This window comes from Podarcis gaigeae, assembly GCF_964106915.1.
Source record: "Podarcis gaigeae genome assembly, chromosome: 5".
NCBI classification, from domain to species: domain Eukaryota; kingdom Metazoa; phylum Chordata; class Lepidosauria; order Squamata; family Lacertidae; genus Podarcis; species Podarcis gaigeae.
Window position 1 is genome coordinate 93,906,801 of NC_139681.1, and position 22,878 is coordinate 93,929,678.

General features: G+C 46.7%; 1 protein-coding gene across 3 annotated transcripts in view; it reads right to left on the reverse strand.

Annotated features, from left to right (window-relative positions):
- FAM131A (family with sequence similarity 131 member A) overlaps positions 1-13,646 on the reverse strand; it is a 61,854-nt gene extending 48,208 nt beyond the window's left edge. The window contains exon 1 of one of the 3 annotated variants that reach the window (XM_083739852.1): positions 13,345-13,646. In XM_083739852.1, the coding sequence (XP_083595978.1) occupies positions 13,345-13,375 (31 nt within the window). In that variant the 5' untranslated portion in view covers positions 13,376-13,646. Of the gene's footprint in view, positions 1-12,438; positions 12,785-13,344 lie in introns of those variants that run through there. The other 2 variants (XM_083739855.1, XM_083739854.1) reach the window with 2 other exon arrangements.
- Positions 13,647-22,878: the final 9,232 nt, after the last annotated feature.

Below are 22,878 nucleotides of genomic sequence, written 5' to 3' on the forward strand. Positions count from 1 at the left end.
GTGACCTCAGGGCAAAATAAACTGTGTGTGCGAACGTCTGCACTCCTTCCCCACCCTACCCACCATCCCCCATGAAAAAGAAACCTCTCTCAAATCACTTCAAACTTTCAAGCTCTGTTAAAAATGAAAGTAAAGTCCTGCCCATAATATATAAGTCTAAATACCAAATGAGGGCAAAGGTGGATTTCAGGGAGAACGATGGGTTCACCCCACTGGGCACTGAGCCAAGAGGGGTGTAGGAGGGGATACTCGAATCGACATTGCATAAATTAACATATTGCTTGTGTACGGTGTACTGCATATGAAACTTAGCAAGAATGCAGCACTGGACAAGTTACTGTAGTTATATGTTGTCCTTATATTTACATGAACACCAATAAAAATTATCTGGAAATGCAACAATGATATAGAATGGAAGGTGTGAGGAGGAGGAGGGGGTGCCAGATTTTGGCAACAGACAGGGTGTCTCCAAAATGTGAAAGCCCAAAGTCTGCCACTGATGAGGGCAATACCTTTATTAGGCCAACCCAAAATAATGTGCAAACCTTTCAGGTCCACGGGTCTCTTCATCAGGCCAGAGCAAAGCTGGGGGGGAGGGAAGTTGGCTTGGGGTCTGCCTCTGGTCAGAGCCTTTAGATGGGATTGCAGGTTGCAGACATTGAAAGGGGGCTCTGAGAGGTTCTATGCACCTAACACTGCCACGGGGTAGGAAAGGAACATATAATACTTTATTTTTATTTTTTCAAACATGAGGGTATGTTTTCCTTTTTCCCTCTGCTGCAGTGTTAAGTGCAATGAGACCTGCATAGCACCTCGCGGATCCTCCTTTCAATGTCTGCTGCTGGCTCCTCCCTTGCTGCGTCTTAAGCCTCTGACCAGCCACCGGCTCCGAGGTGTCACCAGCTCTTTTCCTCTGCCCTTCCTCTTGCTGTCTGCAGCAGCATCAAGCCTGATGAAGAGTTCTGGAGAACCCAAAGGCTTGCGCACTTCCTCTGTGACATTCCGGCTGGCTTAATAAAAGGCATTGCCATCGTCTGGATTTTTAAATTCACAAACTACAGTCTGTCTCCAGCCTGTCTGCTGATGTACATGATCTACTACAGAATTACGTGGTACAGCTCTTGATGGATTGTATCCCTTCAGCCTCCAGGGAGATGGAACAAATGCTTGAATATGAACATTTACACACACACACACAAATGTTGTTGTCTTTTTAAAGGATCACTATGCATGCAAAAGTAGTCAAAGGGAACGTTCAAAGCTAGCTTTTTTTTCCTGCCTTGCTGATTTTGAGAGAAGGGACGTGGCTCAGTGACAGAGCAGCTGTTATGCATGAAGAAGATCTCTGGTTCAGTTTCCAGCATCTCTAAGTAGGCCTGAGAAAAGCCTCTTCCTGAAACCCTGGAGAGATGCTGCCGGTCTGTGTAAGCAATACTGAGCTACATGGACCAGTGGTCTGATTTGGTATAAGGCAACTTCCTACATTCCTATACTTTGGTAGGAAGTGTGATCAATGAGCATAATCATTCTCTCTCTCTCTCTCTCTCTCTCTCTCTCTCTCTCTCTCTCTCACACACACACACACACACACACACCCATTTGAATCCTGAAGTGGTACAGTCCAACCCCCAATAATACATCATGCAAGGGTCTTCAGAGTGTTGCTCAGCTCCTAAGCAAGGGATAGTGGAAACCAGTTCCCTTCCAGTCAATAAAACTTACAAGTGAAATTCAGCCCAAATCACATAGATACTGTTTCGTGCTCATGGTTAACTAAGCAGAGAGATGTTCCCATGTGGTTTCGGTTCCTGGGATATGCGAAAAGCATACTGCTGAGATAATGCATGAATGAACGCAGGCCAAAGAACGTCTTGCAATATAGCATGCAAACTATGGAACATGCAAAGCAGCCTTAAATATCTACTGACTATAAATGGGGCAAAGTTCCTGCAAAAGGCAGCATTTGCTGTGCATTGTCACTGTCGTGGGAAAGGGAGGCTCGTCCCCCTGGCTCAGGGATTCTATGGAAACTAAGGCTAGGTACACATTAGAGGCTTAAAAGGTCATTTGCTGCGAAGTCATTTCCCACACTCCAGAACGAGAGCAGGGACGTTACCAGTTTGGTTTTTCCTACACCTACAAACCCCAAACAACTATTCACGAAGCAGTCATCTGCACATGTGCAATGGCTTTCTCAAGTGTACACACCTCGGCTGAACCCATACCTTCCAACATTTCTCTGATGAAAATAGGGACATTCTATCATTATCATTATCATCATCAACATCACCATCATCATTTTACTATTTATACTCCATTCATCTGACTGGGTTTCTCGAGTCACTCAAACAGCTTCCAATATACATAAAAACATAATAAAACATCAAACATTTAAAAACTTCCCTATACATGGCTGCCTTCAGATGCCTCGGGGGTCATATAACTCCATACCCTCCAACATTTATCCGATGAAAATAGGGACATCATAAGGAAAACAGGAACATTCTGGGATCAAATCAGAAACCGGGATGGCTTCTGTAAATCCGGGACTGTCCCTGGAAAATAGTGGGATCTTTGAACAGTGAAATGAGTGTAGCTTATGATTCAAACCAGTTGGAAGCTGGTTTGAGTGGGAAAAGCATCAAACAGCATTTCTCAAGAAACTACGAGCCAGTTCTGCATTGTGGGGAATGCGGATTCTACAGCCAGCAGTATTGGGAGCGCACTGGTTCCAGAGTGGATGGTAATGTGCACACAGACTGAAACAGACTTTGTGTCAGTGGGAAGGGAAGAGATGGAGAGAGAGGTGCAGAAAAGGAGGAAGGAAGGATGTGTGAATCTAGCCAGGATTTCCTTCCAAGAAGAGACTGCATCCGGCAGCGTGAGTCTCCCTTCCATGAAAGGGACACTGCGTTCCTAACAGGCGAGCCATTAATTTCCGAGCGTGCTGCCATCATGCCAGGGGGTGGGGGGTGCCAGCAGCTTCCGCAGAAATAGCACAGATTCTCTCCCTCCCACTTTGAGACATTAAACACAAATCAAAGAATGTGTGTCAAAGTTTTTTTAACCGGAGACTCAGCATCAATCGAGAGCAGGGGCAGCAATCACCGGTCTCGGGGCTGCCGTCAGCACTGGCAAGGGACAGGAGGCAAAGATTTCTGGTGAACAATGAGAAGGACAGACCGGAGGGCCGGGTCCTGCTGAAACTGCAGCAGTGCCAAAAAACAGGGGTGTCAATGTGACCTTTCTCTGCCAGAAATAGATGAGACACAAAATGGGGAGGGTACCCTGAGCTAGCAAAGGGGAGTGAAAACGCTTGTCCTGCCAGAGTCCAGAAAGGAGCATAAGGCAGGAAGAGAGGACGCTGCCCTATATTGAGTCAGATCATTGGTACATCCAGATCAGTACTATCTACACCATGGGTAGGCAAACTAAGGCTTGGGGGCCGGATCCGGCTCAATCGCCTTCTAAATCCAGCCTGTGGATGGTCCGGGAATCAGTGTGTTTTTACATAAGTAGAATGTGTCCTTTTATTTAAAATGCATCTCTGGGTTATTTGTGGGGCATAGGAATTCATTCATTTCTCCCCCCCCCAAAAAAAAATATACAGTCCAGCCCCCCACAAGGTCTGAGGGACAGTGTACTGGCCCCCTGCTGAAAAAGTTTGCTGACCCCTGACTACACTGAGCAGCGGCTGCTCTCCAGGGCTCCAGGCAGGACACATTGCCAATTCTACCTGGAAATGATAGAGATTGCATTTCAATGGCGCAGATTAATAATAATAATAAAAGACTTGTGCTGCAGTCTATTAACTTCTGATTGGCCAGGGCTGCAACCCCTGGCATGCTCAACCCCTTTTGAATGCAGGGAGACTAACTTCCCAGTAACACAGCAGAAGGCCGCATTGTTGTTGTTTTTTAAAAAAACCAACCAACCCTACCCTGGTTAATGAGGCAGCAGATTAAAATGAGTACTTATGGGCACGTATAGAAAAATGCAGAAGGCAAAAAGCATCTTTAAAGAGTCATGCCTCATTCTCTTACATCCAGAAAGGATGTGCTCCTGCTAAGACAACACATATCTGTGTTGCTTTCTGCTTCAGAACTATTGTTTTTACTTGTACACACATTTATTCAAATGTGCCTGGGAAATCAATCAGCTGAAACTCTTGCAACAAACCAAGATTTCTTTAGTTGTATGAAAGCCTGGTAGCCCCAGCAAAGACCTCCAGCTTCAAGCCTCGAAAATGGGTTCAATTAATGAAGCACTGAATCCCCTTGAAACTATGTCCTGTCCTCTCTGTGACCCAGTCCATAAGTTATAGGAGTAGTGTGGGACTTGTTGCCTGCTGTGTCCTCCTGACTCATGGAGCTCCAGCAAAGGCTGGCAAGAACTCCCTGAGTGGGTGGCAGAATGATCTGGTTCCTTCTTACTCTTGTATTGCCCTGTTGGCCACATCATTTGGCTGACCCACACCGTTCCTCTGCACCCACAGCATTGGAGCTGCTGGAGAGCAGACCACAGGCAACTGGTGGCAGGCTACCCCATTCCAAGAGGAATGCATCCATCAGGCCTGAGAGAGCACCAAACAGGAAGGGAAGGGAATTAAAAGGTTCTTCACATTGAAAGGACAGGGTGGGTGATTGGCCCTTCCTCCATTCTGTCCCCTGGAAAGCCTTGCTTAACCCCAGGTTAGTGATGCTGGGGACCTTATGACATCCCAGCTCCTTCCAAGCCTGGATTGTGTGGGGAACTCCCACGCTGTGATTCCTTCCCATACCAGCAGCATCCCTTCCAGCATCCAAGAGCACACTCGCATAGAAAGGATCTATGCCAATACAGTTCCCTCCAGTTGTTGTTGGCCTCCAACTCCCATCAGCCCCAGCCAGCAAGCCAGTAGGATGATGGGAGCTGAAGTCCAACAGCATTTGCAGGGTATCACTTTGGCCATCCCCAATCTGCATCCTGGGCCCTTCCCACATGGCCTGGTGCCTGATAGTACCTTTATGGAATAACCATGCTGGTTGTGGCTGATGGAACCTGTGGTCCAAAATATCTTAGATGGAACCTTAGAATCATAGACTTGGAAGGGACCACGAGGGTCCAACCCCCTGCAATACAGGAATCTTTTGCCCAACGTGGGGCTCAAACCCCCAACCTTGAGCTCTCATGCTCTACCAACTGAACTAGAGGGCACCAGGTCACTATAATGAACAGCTTCCCATCAGCACAAAGGCATGGGAAGAGACCAGACCCACTCCTGAGCAAAACGGTTGGGTTTCAGCTAAACAGATTCAGGGACAAAAGCTATGTCTGAACACCCTCATGCTGATACTCTGGCAGGCTGGGGAAATGAGAGACTGAGCAGAAAGTCTTGGCAAAAGGAAAGAAAGTCAGCAGAACTGGTCCCTCTGTTTCACAGGAGATGCTCAAAAAAATCAATGGGAAGCAGGAATGTGCCTTTTCCTGTACCCTCTGTGGAAAGGAAAGGTTACACAGGATGTTTACTCTGTGCAAAGGGGAGACTGTATATTGCTCCAGCGTGGGATTTTGCTGCATGTTTGCAGAGGGTTTTCTTTCTGGTGCCATCACACCAAGGACTCCCCTTGCCAGGGAAGAGACAGAAAAACACACCCACCCACTGACCAATGAAGTCAATAATTTATCACAAGATGCAACAAGTGAAGCTGAAATAAAGGAGGAGAACTTCAATGCACACAATGCCCATAAAAAACAAAACGGTGCCCTGTGCCACTGATTGCTAAGGAACAGGATTCCTAACACCTCTGCAGGGACACACTGCTGTGAGCGAAAGTGAAAAGGATTCTGAAGTGGCAGAATGGGCTGTTATGACTCCCCCACAACTAAGGGGTTGAGCAACTTCCCCACAATTGTAGGCTTCAGCAGCACGCAAGGGGGAATTAAAGGGGCTGCCAGTGAGGCCTTTGCAGAGTGGCTTTTAATACGGCACCTGGAAAGGGGAGGGTTTTGATGGTCTCCCAAAGCAGTAGGAGTCAAAGGATACACAAAGGGTAGGAAAGCCCAACTGGGCAGAAAGGGAATGGTCTGCTGTGTGCTCCTCATACCCCTCCCTCATCCCTTCTTTCTCAGCCTCTCTGCTCCACACAAGTTCTTGCCCTATGTCTCCGTTCCATCATGGATCGGCTTCTGCTAAAACCTAGGCGATTTGCCTCGCTGTCTGTTGTGGGTGGAACTCATATAGTTAAGGACATAATGAGTTATGTCATTAACCTCAGTGAATTTCAAGGGAAGGGAAACCATGTAATTATTTATGAAACGTTTGTGGGATTAAAAAAGTCAGCTAATAATGTTTTGCATTCCTGACCTCGGGCAGACCTGTGATTTGCTGCAATTTCCGCTCCTGTTTCCAACTGAATTCTCCAACATTCCTAGTTACTGATTTTTCAGAATTCTTCCTAAATATTTGCAGGTCACTTCCAGATCACCTGTTTATTGAGGTGACATTGATCGTCTGACTTGTCTGCAGGGAAATGAGACAACATTGGCTACTTATTGAGCATTCATTCTGATTTGTTTCCTGGGAGGTTGGACAACACTGGAATAAGCAGGTGTCATCCCACAGTTGTCAGTGCATCTTCCCTGCACTTTAACTTATCACAAAAAGTCAAATTTTGTTTGTTGCACAAGAGTTCCAAATCGACCTGAATTTGCCAGTAATTGACTCCCATCCAAAAACAGAGGCAGTACCCACCAAACACAGGTTTTTGTACTACTTGACACTAAGTTGTATGAGTGAACAACAAGATCTCCATCTAAAGAATGACAAGTTGACTCTTAGATGACTGGTATGTGTGCCTCATGGAACTCCCTACCTGCCTGGGTTAGTGTTGAAAAGAACTATGATGCCCTGCTTTCCTGTCTGAAAGTGAGGGAAGGAAGGAAAACGAATGGTGTGTTTTAAGTCAGCTGGCAAGAAGCAGCCTTATGGGGGCTGCGAGAGTGTGCTGCTGCTTTTGGGGATTGCTGCTGCTTGTCCACCTGCACGTTCTGCACAAACTGGAAAACTAGCTTATCGAATGGTGGGGGAAATTGGCTTGGCTCCCCCTGAGACATTTTCACTGTCCTTTCTCCAAAGAAGGGGTACGTTGAGGAAGCGATAACTTTGGCAGCCAGATGAAGCGTATCAAGAGAGATGGGCTACAAGCAGAAGATCCCTGGTTCGTTCCCTGACATTTTGAAACAGGATTGAGAAAGACTCCTGCCTGCATCTGTAGAGGGCTGCTGCCAGTCAGAGCAGAGAATACTAGGCTAGATGGATACCTGACCTGGTATAAGGTTGCTGTTTCCTATTGCAAGGGAGAATGGAGCTGAGTGGTAGATATATGCTTCACATGCAGAAGGTCTCAGGTTCAATCCTTGGTATCTCCTGTCCAAGAGGATATCAGGAAGTAGACCCCCATGGTCTGATTCAGGATGAGGCATTAGCTTCATAAGTCAACAGCCTCCATTCACCACTCAAATTAGCTTTTCTATAAAGCTCAATGTTGGCCAGGACCCTAAGGAAATCACCAGCTCACAACAAGAAGCCAAAATTCATCACGAGAGAACTGGTAATGGTTTTTTTTGTTCAATTTTTTTCCCCTAAATAAAAATCCAAGGGGAAAAACCATGTTTCTTTTCTTTCTTTAAAGAAACAAATAATTCCACCCACAGCAAAATGCCAATAGCTTCTGGGCTGTGAAATGTGCGCAGGAGGTTCTCCCTCATATCCACCCACCTTTCTGGTGAGCTTAGCATGGTTTCTACATCCCATCCATCTGCCTTAAAGCTCCTACACTAAAATACTCACACTACAGATGGGCTAGGCAGATGGACCCACAGGCTACGTGGATCCTCCTCCTCCGCTCCCTCTTTTGGCAGTTCAAGGCCCTGGCCAAAAACAATGAAGAAACTAGTTTGTTTTCCAAAACAATTAAGCAAGTTTCTAGGTCTCATGGTGGCAAAGATACGTAAATTCAAACATGGTGTGGTCAGCATTGCTGGTGCTTTTTGCTGCATTGGACCATTGCACTGGATATCTTCATTCCAGTTTGAGGTGCTAGTGGTGACTGCTTCATTTTCTCACGGTCTGGGATTCCATTTTCCCAGCAAATCTAAACAAAGGATTCTGGAAATAGTGTGAGGAAAGATTCTGGTTTGGGATGTGCCAAGCATTTCTTATGCTTCAATCTTACAGAGGAAATCCAGTTGCCTTTACTATAGCAAGAGAGCTAGGAGACATCATATAATCCTATGTTTACTCCCAGTTAAGTCCCACTGAGTTCAGTGATTCTCACTCCCGGATGGCACCGTGGTTACAGAATACTTCCCCTCTTAGGTCAGCCTGGCATCAAGGAAGCATTTTTACATCAAGGCCAGCGCTGGTTATTTCTTATTTTGAGGGTGTTATTTTGTAATTATTGCAATAAATACGTTTCATGCCCTTCCCCAAGATGAAGTGGCATAGGGCATGTGATATATATATTTTAGAGAAATAAATAAAGTGTGCAAATGCATTCACCAGGAAGCAAGCCCCATTGAACTTAGTAGATTTTACTTCTGTTGAAACATGCATAGGATTACATTGTGAGCTGAGAAATCAAGAAGTCCCCATTTCAAATCTTGCCTTTGCCTTCCACTCAATAGGTTGCCTTTGTCAACCTCCTCCTCACTTCTGCTTCAGTCCCTACTGCATTCTGTCTGATCCATAACATGGGGATAATAATACCAGCTACCTTGTGCAGTGAAAGCTGGACCATAAAGAAGGCTGATCGCCGAAGAATTGATGCTTTTGAATTATGGTGCTGGAGGAGACTCTTGAGAGTCCCATGGACTGCAAGAAGATCAAACCGATCCATTCTGAAGGAAATCAGCTCTGAGTGCTCACTGGAAGGACAGATCCTGAAGCTGAGGCTCCAAGACTTTGGCCACCTCATGAGAAGAGAAGACTCCCTGGAAAAGACCCTGATGTTGGGAAAGATGGAGGGCACAAGGAGAAGGGGATGACAGAGGACGAGATGGTTGGACAGTGTTCTCGAAGCTACCAGCATGAGTTTGACCAAACTGCGGGAGGCAGTGGAAGACAGGAGTGCCTGGCGTGCTCTGGTCCATGGGGTCACGAAGAGTTGGACACGACTAAACAACTAAACAACAACCTTGTGCAGATGACTGAGCTAATGTTTGCCAAGTCCTTTCAATATTCTATGGCACTATTTAAATTCTGAGTATTATCATGGAAGGTGTATAGGTCTGTCTAGCTCTAAGTGATTTTGCTTGAAAGTAAGTCCCCTTGAAACCAGCAGTACTTATTCTCAAATTAACATTGTTAGGATTGGGGTTGGGTGAGCAAAGCCTACTCTTGTTTAGGGAACATTGAGTCTTATTAAGGGCACATATGCACAACTTTCCATGTGATAATTATACCAGCATAACAGTCATAGCTGCCCTCAAAGAATCCTGGGACCTGTAACTGTTGCTTGGGAATTGCCGACTTATAGACTGCAGCTTCCAGGATTCCAGAGAGAGGGAATGAGTATATTAAAAACCAATTTGGGACAACAGTTCTTTGCTCATTTACTAGAGACTAAGTCACACAGAAGCCAACAGGACTTACTGCCGAAAAAGCATGCTTAGAATTACACTATATGTATTCACAGTGTATATACTGTATGCCCATATAAGGGCATTCAAGAAAAGATTGAACTGGCAGGTCTAGGGGCTGACACCTGGGATAAGGTGAACTGGACTTTTTGTAAACCCTAGGATGTAGAATCTTCCAAGGCTTGGTCCTAACAGCTGTTTTCAATGCCAGAGCTCAGTTGAACATGAACTGATAGTGGTCAAGATTGTCCCTTGTGAAGTACTGATCTTGGGTCAGCCACTTTCTCTCAGCCTATATGTTATATTCTCCAGAGGATAAAAATGCCATATATACTGCCCTGAGCCCATAGTGGAAGAGTAAGATACGGTCACTGACTGGTTGGAGGCAGAGGAATGGGAGGAGGGACCAGCTGGGAATACCCCAAGAGAAGAAGGCTCAGAACTCGGGAAGTGGTGGTGAGATTATGATAAGTGGTCCAAGGGAGAAAAGGGAGAAGACTGGGGAGGGAGGTGTCAGAAGCTGAACAGGTAACAGGGCTGAGTGAGAGAGGAGAGTCTCTGACAGAGAGCAGTTCAGAATCAGAAACAGAAGCTGAAGGAGGAGAGAAGGGAGGCCAAGAGGCAGAGATGAGTCCAGCTGGTGAAGAGGCACGTGTGTTTCCCTCTCCTGCTACAAGCCCCCTTTCCCCCAGTCTCCCGGAACCAGAAGAGGCATGAAAGGGGCAGGGGAGAAGTTAGCTTTGTGCAGGCATAGTCTCAGGTTGCTTGGAGAAAACCCTGGAGAGGAGGGGATTTAGGCAGCTGTGGGGAGGCGGGGACCTTCAGTCTCAGCAACTGCTTCATGGGGACAAGACCTGTCAGAGATGAGTTGCCATGCTTATTAGGCCTGGCACTGCTGCACAGATCCTGTGTTTATTACACTTTGCCCAGTGTAATTTACTGCTGGCTCACTCCTGTCAGATACACATGTGATTAAATAATAGTGTGGGGGTTGCGGGGGGGGGGGGACTTCCAGACTGAACAGAACTACTTCCACCGCACCAGCATATTAAAGACTGGCCACAGTAAGGGAGCCCAGGAGGTGTTAAATTTAAGCATAATGAGATATATAGGTAGGATCCCTCTCTTTGAAGGTTGCAGGTGTGTTGGCTGAGAACACAGAGATGTAGGGAACTTGCTGTTGAATGTGGTATCCAGAAGGAGGAGGAGGATTTGGGCATTACAGCAAATGGGGGACTGCCTCACCAACCTCCACCTGCCTTCAAACAACCCCTACCTGCCTGCCTTCTTACTTACAAACCTAGTTGTCAGCTTTCCCCTTCTCCTTAGCCTCAGTCTTGCCCTTGTAAGAACTCAGCAGGAAGGAGGATGGGGGAGAAACTAAAACTAGTGATGCCTCTGCCTGTCAATTACTGTTGGCCTCCCTGCACTTTGCCCCACCAGTCCCAAGGGCCAACCACTGCTGAGTAGGGGGCCATCAGTATTAAAAAGCATAGTGCTGCCAAACAGAGGGTCTTTCTGGAGCCTTCAACCCAGGTATTAAAGGAGAAGTTCAGACAGGTGGACACATCCAAGCACATTACAGAAGCCTGGACCAGAGACAAAAGTGGCATCCTATTAGCCCAAACAGGCAATGCAAGCAAATGCTAAAACTGATGGAGCAGACAAAGAAAGGCATTATGTTCCCAACAGTCAGTCAGCCAAACGCCTGATGAACAAGGCACGAAAACAACACCCTCCCTCCTGTTGCTTGTACCCAGCACCCGAGATATTCAGCGGGGAAATGTCTCAGGACATGGAACAGGCCTCTAAACATACTGAAGGGGGCGTCTGGACATTGGAGTCAATGTTCACATGCCCTGAAGGGGAAGTTTCCCAAAAGATGAACAGGGTATGTGTGCTTGTTATGACCATTGTCAGTTTCTGCTATTAATATCACCCACTTTCTCTAGCATACAAGGCACAAAACTGCCCACGTATTAAGACAATCCTCAGAAGCTCTGACCTGGGTCCCCCACAGTTGAAGAGATGCGCAGGTCTTGGCTGGCACCAAATTTGATATCTGTTTGGGGCCAGGTTAAAAGGCCTTTAGAGCTGCCAGTTTTGTGTGGCACTGGCATCTTCTTCTGCTGTTTTTTTTTAAAATGCATTGTTGTTATTTTTCATAGTTCTTTCTGTTTTCGTTGTTATATGACTTTTACTCTTTCTGTAAGCTGCTCTGCGCAGAAGGCTATGAAGCACTCAAACGCATAATGCATACATGCTGTGCTAAGTTACAGGTCTTCTTTCTCCCCATTCCTGAAAACTTTCTTCCTACTGCTTCCTGGACTCTATCTAGCATCCCAACTCTAGACACTCTCATCCAGCCTTTCCAACCTGGTGTTCTCCAGATATTTTGGAGAACAACTTTTGGGCTGGCGGCAGCTGCTGAGTGTTGTAGTAGTCTCAAAACGTCTGGAGGGCACGAGGTCAGGGAAGATAGCCGGCAGGCATCCCATTGATTTAAAACAGAACTTTATTCCCAGGAATGAACTCAAGACTCTGGGTTGAAGCAACCTGCTGTTCACAACTAGGTGTGTGTATGGCGCGGGGGGGGGGCGTATAGCCCCTGAGAAAAGGGATTAGGAGCAAATTTCAAGCAGAAATAACGCCATATGGGATGCATTGCCCAAGGCAGCAGGCTAGCCCTCTCTGCCACTACTTCCTGGGGGTCCTGCTCGCCAGATCCACACACCGCCTCCCTAAAGCATGATTCAAGAACAGGGTCCCCTTCCCCCTGGCAGTCCTTGGCTTCCTCTGCCGAGTTGTGAAACTGACCTGCTCCCTCCACGCAACTTGCACCGAGTGTCTCTGCAAAGCCAGAGGCTCCTGCTCCAGACTGTGACCCGGACTCGGCTCAGGAGCGTCGACCGAAGCCTTTGCTTGCCTCTTCGCCCATCTTTACTGCGCCCAAGCCGGAGAAGCTGAACCGGCTGCCAGGCTTCTAACACAGGAGGCCAATCCTGGGTGTGTTTCCTCCTTCTCCTTCCTGGTTCTCGGATGCGAATTGAGATTGGGGCGAGAAGGCGGCCGGGAGGGGGGGGCGGTGAGGCTGAAGGTCTGCTAAGGAGAGTGGTTCCTTGGCAACAGCAAGTCTGCCCTCGCATGCTAATTGCGCCGGGCTCCGGCCGTTGCTGTCGGCGCGGGGTGCGGGGAGAGGCGGGGGGCGGCGGCGGGGGGAGAGAGAGAGCCGAGGAAAGGGGAGGATGTTTCCAAGCTCTGGAGGAAAAACAACCCTGAAACTGCTGGAAGGCTGCGGCGCCAAGCAACCCCCGGGAAGCCAGCGGAGCGATCATCCGCCTCGACACCTCGGCCGTGATTTCCACGCCAAGGAAGCCGAGGCGCCAGGCTCGCCCTTTCCTGAAGGCAGCATGCGAGCGGAGCCTGCCTTGTCTCAACGCACCTCCCCCCCCCACCCCGCACATGCACACACCCCTCTCTACCCCATCCGGGGGGGGGAACAGGCTCATGCTCCCTGCTGCCCTTCTTCCAGAAAACAAACACGCTATAACGATTAAGCGATCTCTTCCGCTGCAGCCCCCGCCTCACCCAATCTCTTCTCCAGGGACGATCCAGGCACCTGCATCCCCCCATACTCCGGCTGGTTCTGGCACATCGGAGGTGCAACCACACACTCCCTCCCCATTCCCCCCTGCCGCCGCCGCAAGATAGAAGCAATCTTACCGATGGTGGTTTTGGAGCCAATACAGCCCATAATCGTCGGGGGCAATTTAGGATGGCAGTAAACCTTTGCTCCAGACCGCACACATTGCCACAGTACCTCATGGGCTGTGAGCTGGTAGGCGGGCGGTGGGCTGGAGAAGCGACTTCTCTCTTTTTTTTCCCCCGTTGGCTGGTGGGGTTGATCTGGCAACACAGAGAAGATTAGGGGGAGGGAGGAAGCGCGCGCGCATACAGACACACACACACGATCTCCAGGAACCGCTCTGGCTCTCTCTGTCTCCTCCTCCTCCTCAGTTTCTGCCCCCTCGAGAAGCTGGCGTCTCAGGGACACTGGGGCTGAGCCGCTTGCACGTTCGACTACGTCACTGCTGCTGGCGGAGAATTGAGAGCGAGCGAGCGAGCGAGCTGCTAGCAGACAGGCAGCTGGCTTCAGCACCAAGAACAGCGCTCTGGCTTCAGCACCCTGGACAGCAGCAAAGCTGGCTTCTAGGCTGGCGCCGCCGATTTCAGCACCTTGGCCAGCGCCGCCAGAACTAGAACCTGGAACCAAGGGTCTGTTGAATTGCTGGGCGGGCGGAAGAAGCTAACCGATTTTGCTTAGGTGGCGGATCAATGGCTTGCTGTGCCAGGTTTGCCATCTGTAATTTGCAGGTGCTAATGCTCCTGGGTCCTGCACGTAGGTTGGGGAGACTTAAATCCCTGCTCTCACATCACCTACGCCAGCGCTCCCATCCCCACCCAAGTTTCACAAGCAAGATGGGTTCGTGATGCCTGAAAAAGAAGATGCAACAGGCATGGCAACCCCTCTCTCCTGCTACTTGTCATGCACAAGCACACACACAAGGCAAGACCTCTTCTCCCAACATTATGGCAAGTATCCTTTTCTGCTGGAAACCCTTCCGTCCCCCTCTCATGTGGCCACGGGGCTCCTTTTATAATCTTTGTTCCTAATAATATGTGATGTGGTTGCTGCTCAGCCAAAGGGCATTGTGGGCATTGTGTGGAATGGTGCAAAGCATCTGTTCTAAGGAGGCTGTTTACTATATACAGCAATGACGCCAGTTGGCAGACTCTGGTTCAAAGACACATCTCTCCATTCACACTAACACAGCACATGGTACCCCAAAAAGGAAAGGTGTCATGGAACGCCCAAAGCTTCAACTCATCAACGTCTATTGGGGGGATGACACTTTGTAAGAAGTCATGTGTTTGAGCACCCTTGGCAAAATATTTTAAAAGTCCCGTACTAGATTTCTTAAGCCTCATGGCCTGACAGTTTTTTCTCCTTCTGAATGCTGCTGTGGTGATGCCAAATTGTACATTCTCCTTCACCAAGCCATTGTAGTCTAGTGTCTGCCAGTTCTGCCAGCCCCTCAAAAGGCTCAGGGTACGTTACTTCATAAGACAACATGTATGATGGTCATTGATACAAGGGAGATAGAACTAAAATTTCATTTCCTTCTAGCTCCATGAGGCAGGGAGTAGCTCATGAAGCCGAGCAATCATACTCAGAAAACAGAAGGGAGCTGCCATTAAGCTTCAGGGTTTGGCATTAGCATTGCAACTCCACTTCATGGAAATGTGTAGCTCAGTGATCGAATACAGCCATTGCATACAGAAGATCTCAGGTAGTGGAGACTGGTGCTCATTGGTACTGGTGGGACAGAAAGAAGAGAGATAAGCTGGAAGTGGAGCCAGAGCCAATGATAGGCAAAGGCAGCTGTTAAAAGTTTTGTCCCCATCTTCCTCTCTGCTGAGTTCTAGAAGGGAGACACTGGGGCTAAGGAGGAGGAAGCTGACAGCCAGAGCCACCACTTTGGACTGATTGAGGACCGTAAGATAGGCAGGTGAAAGTTGGTTGATGGCAGACTGAGGTTTGTGGCCATCAGTGCCCCATTTGCTCAAATGGACCAGCCTCCACTGATCCCTAGGTCACTTCCTGACACTGCCAAGTAGGGCTGGGAAAGACTGGGAACTCTCTGGGTCCTGAAGCCACTGCCTTAGCTAGAACAATCAATGGTCTGACTCTGTACAAGTCAGCCTTCTATGCTCCTGTGGTTGAAGTAGCATCAGGAGTGGCCTTCCAGCATAGTACACAATGCATTGTCATGTGGAATGTATCATATTCCCAAGAAGCCAAAGTTTTCGCTATTTATTTAAATAACAACTCCTTAGAACTCCCAGTTGGGTGATATTTAAAATGCAGTCAAACCAACAACTCGTGTTTTGCTAGATAGGCACATGATAGGAGCTGAAGCTCACAGAGTTTTCCTGCAAACTTTCTAGAGAGAACTCTATGAGAGACACTCCCACTGTGCCTGCTAAATACAGGCAGCTAAAATATCTGAGACCGAAGGAGAATGCAGGCTGGGGGCTCCCACCTAATGGACCCCACCTGAGAGCCAAGAAGATTGCTGCCAAAGCCATAACATTATGTCTACGGCCAGGACCCTCAATGAATTATGGTAGCCTCTCAGGAAGACAAAATGCAACCCCACCACTGCTTGCATACATTGTTAGTTCTTTATGAGATTTCTCTCTTGTTCATGAATAAGTCTGTGTGTATGAAACAGGTGTGAGATTGCTCAAACCCCTGTTGAGTCAAGTAGAAACAAATTGGATCAATAACATTTCTGGGATTTTTCCTTTGATGGAACAGCAGTGGAGCGTAGATCAATAAAGCATTTGGATTAATTCTTCAGTACACCTACAGTATCTTTTCAGGCTGGTGTACAAGCCACATACTAATATGGAGACAGAATTGATTGCCAATAGAACATGGAATTAGTAGAAATCATAAATTGGATGTTATTGGAAGAAACCACAATATTTGGTTTGGTTTTCACAGTGATTATAGACCAAGGGTCAGCAAACTTTAGCAGGGGGCCGGTACACTGTCCCTCAGATCTTGTCAGGGGCCGGACTATATTTTGAAGGGGGGAAATGAATGAATTCCTATGCCCCACAAATAACCCAGAGATGCATTTTAAATAAAAGCACACATTCTACGCATGTAAAAACACGCTGATTCCCAGACTGTTCGCGGGCCAGATTTAGAAGGCGATTGGGTCGGATCCGGCCCCTGGGCCTTAGTTTTCCTACCCATGTTATAGACTGTATATTTGGTGGATTCTTTGCTTATATGACTTTTAAAAATAAATATTTGTATTGTAATATGCAAGTAACAGGTTTCCCTGTTCAGACATTTTTATTGTTATACAACTGCATACCCTTTGCACCTCTGTGGTTCTGGCTTTTTGCTATATTCATAGTTAATTATGGCAATCTGACTCATTGTCATGGCTAACTAGGCCCTAACTGAAGAATTTGTGATACTTTTGTGTAGTGATGCTTAATTACAACTTTTACCCACTAGTTCTATGTCTTTCTTGTCAGGCTTTTATTAACACAGCTTGTTGTTGGTTTTGGTTTTTATTTTAACCAAATTCATAAATTGCCCTTCATTACAGAATAATCCAATATTATTTAAACCACAACATGCTGAACAAAACATAAATGCTTAAAATACTTCTAGACCTCTCTTCACGTGCAGAGACACCATGGTATTACCTGAGTAATATGCGGTAATAATGGGGTTAAGCACAATTAGCCGTATGCTAGATTATGGCTTTCCTGTTTATTTTCAATGTATTCGTTCTTGCAATTAGCTGATTCCTAATAAATACATTTTATTAAAATACTGCTAGTTTTGCAAGGAAATTCAATAGGTTTTGCTCAGCTCTGGCCTAATTGTTAATTCCTGCCATGTTAGAGGTAGAACAGAGAGCATAAAAGTATATCTCTGACTCAAATGAGAATATGTCTTTCCTCATGTAGCTGGATTGTCTCTTTTCAGTCTAGGAATTTCTTGAATCAGTGACAGCTACCTTGCAGCCTAGCTCTTATAGCAAGAACAAAATCCAAATTATTGGAAAACTACAAGAATGGAATGATAAATGCATAAATACTCTCACACATTTGTCTTATTTTAATATTTGTTTGTGAGCACCGTCTGGATTTCATAGACTCAGAGAATCATAGAGCTGGAAGGTACACGAGGGTCATCTAGTCCAACCCCCTGCAATGCAGGAATCACAACTAAAGTATCCATGACAGAATCATATAGAATCTATGGATTTTTTCCTCTCTATACAGGCGTTGCTTTCATACACAGAGGGTGGGGACAAGTGAGCTGTTGGTGTTGGTGTTGACCTTTAAAGCCCTAAACAGCCTTGGCCCAGTATACCTGAAGGAGCATCTCCACCCCCATCGTTCTTCCTGGACACTGAGGTCCAGTGCTGAAGGGCTTCTGGCAGTTCCCTCACTGCGTGAAGCACAGAGAGCCAGGCAGAGGGCCTTCTCGGTAGTGGCACCCTCCCTGTGGAACGCCCTCCCATCAGATGTCAAAGAGATAAACAACTACCTGACATTTAGAAGGCAGCTGAAGGCAGCCCAGTTTAAGGAAGTTTTTAATGTGTGACATTTTAATGTATTTTTAATCTTTGTTGGAAGCCGCCCAGAGTGGCTGGGGTACAAATAATAAATTATTATTATTATTATTATTATTATTAGATTGGTTGGCATGACTCTGTCATAGAGCAAGCGTTACAGACTAAATTAAAATAAATTGTTATATATCTATCCTGCTCCAGATTCCTGACCAAGTGCACACGGTTAGTTTCAGTAACAGTGCCAGCATCTGGCATTCTCATTCTCTGCACTCTGCACTCAAAAAGAATCCCAGCTAGCAGGGGAGCTGCTGCCTAGACTTTATCAGGCTAAATGAAGCAATAGCCTGACAGTGTAAGTCAGGTTTGCATCACTGAAGTTGTATAATTGGTGCAGGGTGTGTGAGTTAAATATATAATATTAAGATTATATTATGAGATTGCCTGTTGGGCAAAAGATGAGCCAGCAGTGAGATTCAGCAGCCAGAAGGGCTAATGCAATTCTAGGCTGCATGAACAGGAGCATAGTGTCTAGCTTTGCAAGGTGGTGAGATAGTACCACCCTATTCCGCTTTGACTGGGACTCGTCTGGAGTCCTATGTCCAGTTCTGGGCACCGCAGTCCAAGAAATGAACTGGCATACCTAGGAGAGAGCAATGAAGTTGGTGAGAAGCCTGGAGAACAGGTCCTTTGAGGAAAACCATTTCCAAATATGTGAATGATGTCCCATAGACGATGGCTCAGATTTGTTTTCTGAGGGTCCAAAGGATCGAGCCTGGACCAATGAGATCAAAGTGCAAGAAAAAATATATTAGTAGTACAGTAGTAGTAGTATTACCTCTAAAACTAACTATAAGATTATGGAATATAAAAGTATGAAATATCATTTTTTTAAAAGTGTGATGTTTAGGCTACAAATTGGGAAGCTTCTCCTGATCATAGAATTGTAGAGTTGGAAGGGACCACAAGGATCATCTAGTCCAAACCCCCCCCCCCCGCAATGTAGGAATCTTTTGCTCAACGTGGGGCTCAAATGCGCAACACTGAGATCAAGAGTCTCATGCTCTGCCAACTGAGCATGCCAACAGTTTGAGCTGTTCACCTGTGGAGCAGACAAGCCCCAGAAAAATGGTAGATTTGGCAGGGGTAAGGCTAGTTCCTTGAGGTTCCTTTTGTAGATCCTGTAAAGTACAGTCTCATACTAATATTCTCCCATCATCCCTGCTGCCCCCCCATAAGCATCATTGCCAAATTCTTTCTCTGTTTGCTCACCTGGTTCACATTCATCCTGGCAGCACCAACTGTAGCTCTTAGAAGCTAAGATCAGCTATATTATGAGAATGGGTCTAATATCTCCACTCTCCCAGTAGATTAGTGCTTGGTCTCTTATGCATTAATTAGGACTAGGGAGGTCAGGGAAGTGTCAACCATATCAGTTTAAGAGATGTTTGCTTCAGCACAAGTCTGGAATTTCTGTGCTACACTGGGCATGAACAACAAACCATGCTTGATGGTGGGGGTGGGCAGAAAGAGGGAGAATTCCACCAATTCACTATCTGACTTTTAGAAGACATCTGAAGGCAGCCCTGTTTAGGGAAGTTTTTAACGACTGATGTTTTAATGTATTTTTAATGTTTTGCTGGAAACCGCCCAGAGTGGGTGGGGAAACCCAGCCAGATGGGCGGGGTATAATAATAATAATAATAATAATAATAATAATAATAATAATAATAATAAATTTATACCCCACCAATCTGGCTGGGTTTCCCCAGCCACTCTGGGCGGCTTCCAACAAAATATTAAAATACAATAGTACATCAAACATTAAAAACTTCCCTAAACAGGACTGCCTTCAGATGTCTTCTAAAAGTCTGGTATAAATAATAAGTTGTTGTTGTGGCTGTTGTTGTTGTTGTTACCAGCTTCCCAGAGTGACTGACACATACACCACAGCCAAAGCCTGGCAGCTTGGGGAGCGATGCACAGCCAGCCATTGCAAGGCATTGATTGCTGGGCAGTTCAATGTCTCATCATGAGCACAATGTCCTGGCTATTTGCTGTGGGTCATAAATTTCCAATAGCTCAGCAGGTGATCGATAAGAGGCAATTGAGTCTTTTCATGCCCCATGCAGGCCAAGGCTTGGAAAGAAGGGAAGCCTTCCGCTTGGCATCAAGATGGCACTGTGAGTGGGTGGCTGAATGTACAGTTACAGGAAGCTTGGGCAAAGACCCCTTTTCTTCTCACCCAGTTTCCCTGATCTGTGAAAGGGCAGCTATCTCAGGGCGTACAAGTGAGATGGGTGCTGCTGCTAAGGTGTACGAGGCAGAGAGTAGTTCAGTGGTGTGAAACCTGCCACCCTATGGACAGTGATGGATTAAACCCTGTGGAGGCCCATAGACAGTCGAACAGCCAGTGTGGTGTAGTGGTTAAGAGTGATGGACTCGTAATCTGGTGAACCGGGTTTGCTTCCCCGCTCCTCCACATGCAGCTGCTGGGTGACCTTGGGCTAGTCACACTTCTCAGATGTCTCTCAGCCTCACTCACCTCACAGAGTGTTTGTTGTGGGGGAGGAAGGGAAAGGAGATTGTTAGCTGCTTTAAGACTCCTTCAGGTAGTGATAAAGTGGGATATCAAATCCAAACTCTTCTTCTCTTCTTCTCTCTTGGGAGGGGGCCCTCGTAAATTATCTCCTAATAAGTTTTTGAAAGCTTCTTTCGTGGATGTTTCTTGTGTGCTCACTCTCGTGAGATAACATTGAACTAAGAAAGTGTGGTTGTAATTACCTTTCAAGATCAAAATCGATCTTATTTTGATCCATTGTTGGAGTGGGGCCCCTAAATGGAGTGGGTCCCATAGGCCGGTTCCTCCTCTGGCTGTTTGGTAATCCGACACTGCCTACAGACACTGCAGACTCCAACTCCCATAAGTCCCAGCCAGCATGGCAAATATTCAGGGATGGTGAGAGCTATTACAGTCTATCAATATAGGGAGAGCTGCAGATGCCCCACCCTGTGGGGAGGAGGGGAGGGATGAAGAGAAAGTGGAATGATGAGGAAGAGAGCATTTCAGCTTGCTGGGATGCACCTGGGAGGGCTGACTATGTTTTGCCTCCACCGTTGGAGGCAGTGTGCCTCTGTATACAAGTGGCTGGGAATTGCAAGTGGGGAGAGAGGGCTTCATGTAGGTTGATCACTGTGAGCATGTACCTAGGCTGCCTTGCACCCTTAGAAAGGAGCTGTATCATCCCCCACCACCCCCTGTCCCTTGCACCCTTGTCAAATTGCTTTTACATATGGAATTGATTTTAAAAGCCAATGCAATTCTGGGCTGCATCAATAGGAGTATAGCATCTAGATCAAGGGAAGTAATAGTGCCACTGTATTCTGCTCTGGTCAGACCTCATCTGGAGTACTGTGTCCAGTTCTGGGCACCACAGTTCAAGAAGGACACTGACAAACTGGAACGTGTCCAGAGGAGGGCAACCAAAATGGTCAAAGGCCTGGAAACGATGCCTTATGAGGAACGGCTAAGGGAGCTGGGCATGTTTAGCCTGGAGAAGAGGAGGCTAAGGGGTGATATGATAGCCATGTTCAAATATATAAAAGGATGTCACATAGAGGAGGGAGAATTGTTGTTTTCTGCTGCTCCAGAGAAGCGGACACAGAGCAATGGATCCAAACTACAAGAAAGAAGATTCCACCTAAACATTAGGAAGAACTTCCTGACAGTAAGAGCTGTTCGACCGTGGAATTTGCTGCCAAGGAGTGTGGTGGAGTCTCCTTCTTTGGAGGTCTTTAAGCAGAGGCTTGACAACCATATGTCAGGAGTGCTCTGATGGTGTTTCCTGCTTCGCAGGGGGTTGGACTCGATGGCCCTTGTGGTCTCTTCCAACTCTATGATTCTATGATTCTAAATCATTGACGTTTTTACTGTGAAACCACTTGGAGATGTTTTATGGGGCATGACAGAATCAAACAAATAGCCGGAAGAAAGGCCCTGGAATTATGTGAGGAGCTGGTGCAAAGATCCAGAATGTGGGATCTTGTGGTTAGCACAGCTTGGTTTGCATCAAGATTTGCAGCTCCATCTTCCACAGGTGCTGCAACAACCAAAATGTCTCGCAGGCTGAATGGTACAGCTTGTTACACCAGACAGCTAAAAATAGCATTGGAATCAATGGGACAATGTAGAGATGACTAACATGGTCCACTGATTTAAATATAACTTAACAAAATAACTAACTGTGTCTGGTGTGGAGCCAATGACTTGATTCATACAGTGCAACCTCCACACGCTCAAACACAGTAGCTGACTTTCAGTGTGATTCACGCAATGGCGCTTATTACACTCAGAGATTCAGGAGGTTGCTGTCCAAACGAGCTACAATGCCATCCAGACACTTAGCATTTGCGTGAATGACTTTAATAAAGGGAATTGCAGACAGAGGAAGTACAATCCAGATCAGGGAGCTTTAACCATGTGCTTCCCCCCTGCCCCCCGCTTTGAGCTTGATTAAGATGGGGTCATATGTGTTACTTGCTTTGTAAAAAGCTCTCTTTATAGCAAATGGGAGCCCACCCTACCCCACAGTGGAAATAGCATGGGGGCCATGATCCTGACTGGGACTGCAGCATTTGCAGTGGGCTAAAGCCTCATGTCCATCCACACAAGGGTTCACTAGAATCAATCATAGGACCATAGAGCTGGAAGGGACCCTTTTGTGGACCTCAGAATGCTAGCAGTCAGGGTTGGATCTACTATGAGACTAATGAAGCTTCAACTTCAGGGTCCCTAATCCTGGAGGGGCCCCCAGAAGCAACTTTAGTTCCCATTGATTAAAAATGTTGGGTCTAGTAGACCCAATTTGAGTCACATGACTCAAATTGATTACCGTTTTTTTTGCTCTATAAGACTCACTTTTTCCCTCCTAAAAAGTAAGGGGAAATGTGTGTGCGTCTTATGGAGCGAATGCAGGCTGCGCAGCTATCCCAGAGGCCAGAACAGCAGGAGGGATCGCTGCTTTCGCTGTGCAGCAATCCCTCTTGTTGTTCTGGCTTCTGAGATTCAGAATATTTTTTTTCTTGT